General features: G+C 58.2%; 1 protein-coding gene across 1 annotated transcript; it reads right to left on the minus strand.

Moving 5' to 3' along the window:
- Positions 1 to 280: 280 nt before the first annotated feature.
- On the minus strand, positions 281 to 2,073 carry CLPS (colipase). Its single transcript, XM_056132382.1, has 3 exons — positions 1,975 to 2,073; positions 971 to 1,093; positions 281 to 526 (listed from the first exon to the last, which is right to left on the minus strand). Exons 1-3 carry the CDS (start codon positions 2,056 to 2,058, stop codon positions 392 to 394), a joined length of 342 nt encoding a protein of 113 aa, XP_055988357.1. The 5' UTR covers positions 2,059 to 2,073; the 3' UTR covers positions 281 to 391.
- Between the last annotated feature and the right edge of the window lie 1,310 nt (positions 2,074 to 3,383).

Consider the following 3,383-nt stretch of genomic DNA (forward strand, 5'->3'; position numbering starts at 1 on the left):
GGCTTGGCAGCGTGCAAGGGAAGCGCCTGTGCTCGGGACCACCACTGCCGGCCGCGTGGGTTGTGCCTGCAAGCTGGGACCGGAGAAGCACTGAGAGCCCAGGACAGGGAACTGGGATGTTTTGATGCAGGACAACGGATATGGGGCAACTCAGAAGAGCACCTCCTCAGGAGGGGTTCCTGCCCCCCAGAAATGGAAGGGGGCCTCCAAGACGGTCCGCCTCATCCCGCAGAGCCAGACGCTGACTCGGCAAGAACATCCCGGAGCCTGGGAAGGTTTGCAGGAGAGGCTTTAATGGCCAAAAAACCAATTAGAAGATGGAGACGCTGGTCCAGGGTGGAGGAGGACCATGCTTGGGCGTTCAGGGCTTGGCGCCCGCCACACGCTGACTTCACTCCTGGGATCGTCGGCCAATATCGTGACAGACGCCGAAGTTGGTGTTGGTGATGGAACCCACGATGGTCTTGTCCACCTCGCAGGACAGGCCGCGCTCACAGGGACACTTGTAGTAAACCCCATAGAGGGTCTGCAGAGACACGGGGCGGGTCCCTTGAGTGACGCGTCTCCGGGCTGCTGCAGCAGGGGGTGCTGTGCAGTCGGAGCTCTTAGTAATAAGAGATCTCGGGGTGGGGTGGGTGTGCCCCGATGTACCCAGTCACAATTTATTCATTTATTTATTTTCTTTTTGGGTCACACCCGGCGATGCTCAGGGGTTACTCCTGGCTCTGCACTCCGGAATCACTCCTGGCGGTGCTCAGGGGACCATCTGGGATGCTGGGAATCGAACCCAGGTCGGCTGCGTGCAAGGTAAACGCCCTACCCGCTGTGCTATTGCTCCAGCCCCAACCAGTCACGATTTAAAGATAAGAAATCCCCACCCATCTCAGTGCTCTGATGTTTGCTCAGCTCTGCGCCCCCCCCCCCACTCCCACACCCCATCCTTCCCCGCGTCCCTCGCCAGGGCACCCACCTTGGCAGAGCACTCGCTGTTCTCACTGGCCTTGGGGGCGCAGCGGGCCAGGCTCATTCCGCTGGTGCGGTGGCAGCACTTGCTCTTGCACTGGGCGCTGTTCATGCAGAGTTCGCCCTCGTCCTGCGGGCAGAGACGGTCAGCGGGGACCCCCGTGCCCCCTCCACCCCGATCGTCGCCCCTTCTCCCATCTGCGACCGCTGACAATGCCTCCCCGGGTGGGCGGAGCCGAATGAAGGGATAAAAGGGAGGTGAGGGTGGGTGACCTCCGACAAAGAGTGTGAGAAGCTTGGGAAGGGCACGACTCTGGGGGTTCAGTTCTGGCTTCGCCACCAACTCCCTGTGATTTCCTTCCTCCCCTGCCTCAGTATCCCCATCTGGAACGGGTGACCCCAGACAGGCTCTGCAAACCCCACTGCGCCTTATGGGATTGCGTGAAAGGAGTCCATGAAAGTGTTGGGATATCTCTCTGGAGAACATCTCTCTTCACCCTCCACCCTTTCCCTTCACACCTGGCGATGCATAGGGGTTACTCCTGGCTCTGCACTCAGGAATTGCTCCTGGTGGTGCTCAGGGGACCATATGGGGTGCTGGGAATTGAACCCGGGTCGGCCGCGTCCAAGGCAAACGCCCTACCCACTGTACTATCACTCCAGCCCCATCCCCTGCTGGGAATTTTGCATCTACACGGCTGTTCTGGACCCATGACATCTGCAATGCCCAGAGCAATGTCTGCGCACAGAACCACAGGGAGTTTTCTGAACCAGATTGGGATTAGGATTACTGTGCCCTGGATTTGCACAAAACTCCTCAGCCTCTGGGTGACTCTCTGGGATCAGCCTTCTCTGGGGTCCTGAGACCACACCTCCCTGGGGTCTAGGCTATAACACCCCCCACCTGGGCGTGTTTTCAATCTGGCTTAGTGCTAGATGGGGGTTGGGGGGTGGGAAGGGGCAGGTAGTGCCCATGGACTCTCTCCCAGGGGCCCCTGAGGAAATCCTTACCAGGTTGATGATGATGCCCCGGGGGTCAGGGACTGCATAGGCCACCGCGATGACGGCGACAAGCAAGAGGGCCAGGACCTTCATGATGAGGAGCGCAGCTAGTGCAAGGAGCAACCAGGCGGGCAGGTGGCAGAAAGCAGGGCTCGTTGGGGCTCTGCGACTTTAAAAGGGGTGGATGTCCACATGTGACCCACCCTCTCTGCTTCAGGGTCTGCCGTGAGCACTGGCCCAGCTGTGACCCAGCTGCTGGCGGTGGGGGTTGGGGGGTTCCTGATAAGGCCGCTGGGGCAGCACCTGGGCACCTGCTCCTTCTGCACTTGTGCCTGTGTGTGTGTGTGTGTGTGTGTGTGTGTGTGTGTGTGTGTGTGTTGGAGGCTGAGGGGAGGCATGGAATATTACAACATGGGCCACCCTGTGGGCTCTGAAACAGCATTAGCTGTCCAGGTTCTTTCTGGAGGATTTATTCTGAGACTCCTTCTATGCCAACTGAACACAATTTCAAGAACCATGAAGGTCAAGAGAGTAAAAATTGTTTATTTGTATTTAGGTCATCTATGTATAAGGCAGCCACACAGAACAGGCAGGGAAGAGGTGGTGGGCGTTGCTCGAATGTGGTCATATAACCCTCTCTTGTGCCCTGAGCTCCTCAATGTGGGCACAGGTGAGGCCAGAGGCACTCCAGCTGGACACTTCTTTACATTTTGCTTGCCTGGGCACCTCTCTTTCCTAACCCCAGCCTGGACCCTGCTCTTGGTCTGCTCAAGCTGGTCCTGATGGTCAGACTCAGGGAAGAAGAGGCCCTGCCTCTTGCATCCCCAACTCTTCCAGTCCCCTTGGGGATGTTAGGACCTGCTGGGTACTGTGGCTATGGGTCAGGGAGCTTGCTCTGAGTGTCCCCTATCCTGCCCTCAACTGGAACCCTTAGGAGGTAGTTCTCAGTGGTTCTATTTCCCTCCTACCTCTCTGGATACCAGCACAGAAGACACGCCCCCCCTTAAAGCTTCTGCAATGCTCCCCCCAGACAAGGCCACGCATGTGAGCGTTTGTTGGCTTGTTGAGCTGCACCGAGAGGGAGGAGTTTCGGCGGTCCAGGGCTCCCCAGGCTGGGAAGCTGCAGCTGTGGGTGTGTGCTCAGCTGGGGCCCACAGACGTTTTCCCTGAGAAAGAGGCCCCGGTCACTGCCTGGTAGACTCGAAGGACGTCCAGGAGGAGGAGGAGAAGGAGGAGGAGGAGGATATCTCCGGGTGAAGGACCTGGATGGTGACGCCTGCAACTCAGCTCTGACCTGCCGACCTGGCCACAGCATGAAGTAGACAACTGAAGTTTCCAAACCCCCAGTCTCAGGAGGCTGACGATGCCTTTGAATGAGCAAGTTTGCAGAAGACATTTGTGGGGTTCTTGTGAAAGGG

Source organism: Sorex fumeus, unplaced genomic scaffold, assembly GCF_029834395.1.
Source record: "Sorex fumeus unplaced genomic scaffold, SorFum_2.1 ptg000094l, whole genome shotgun sequence".
Lineage (NCBI taxonomy): Eukaryota > Metazoa > Chordata > Mammalia > Eulipotyphla > Soricidae > Sorex > Sorex fumeus.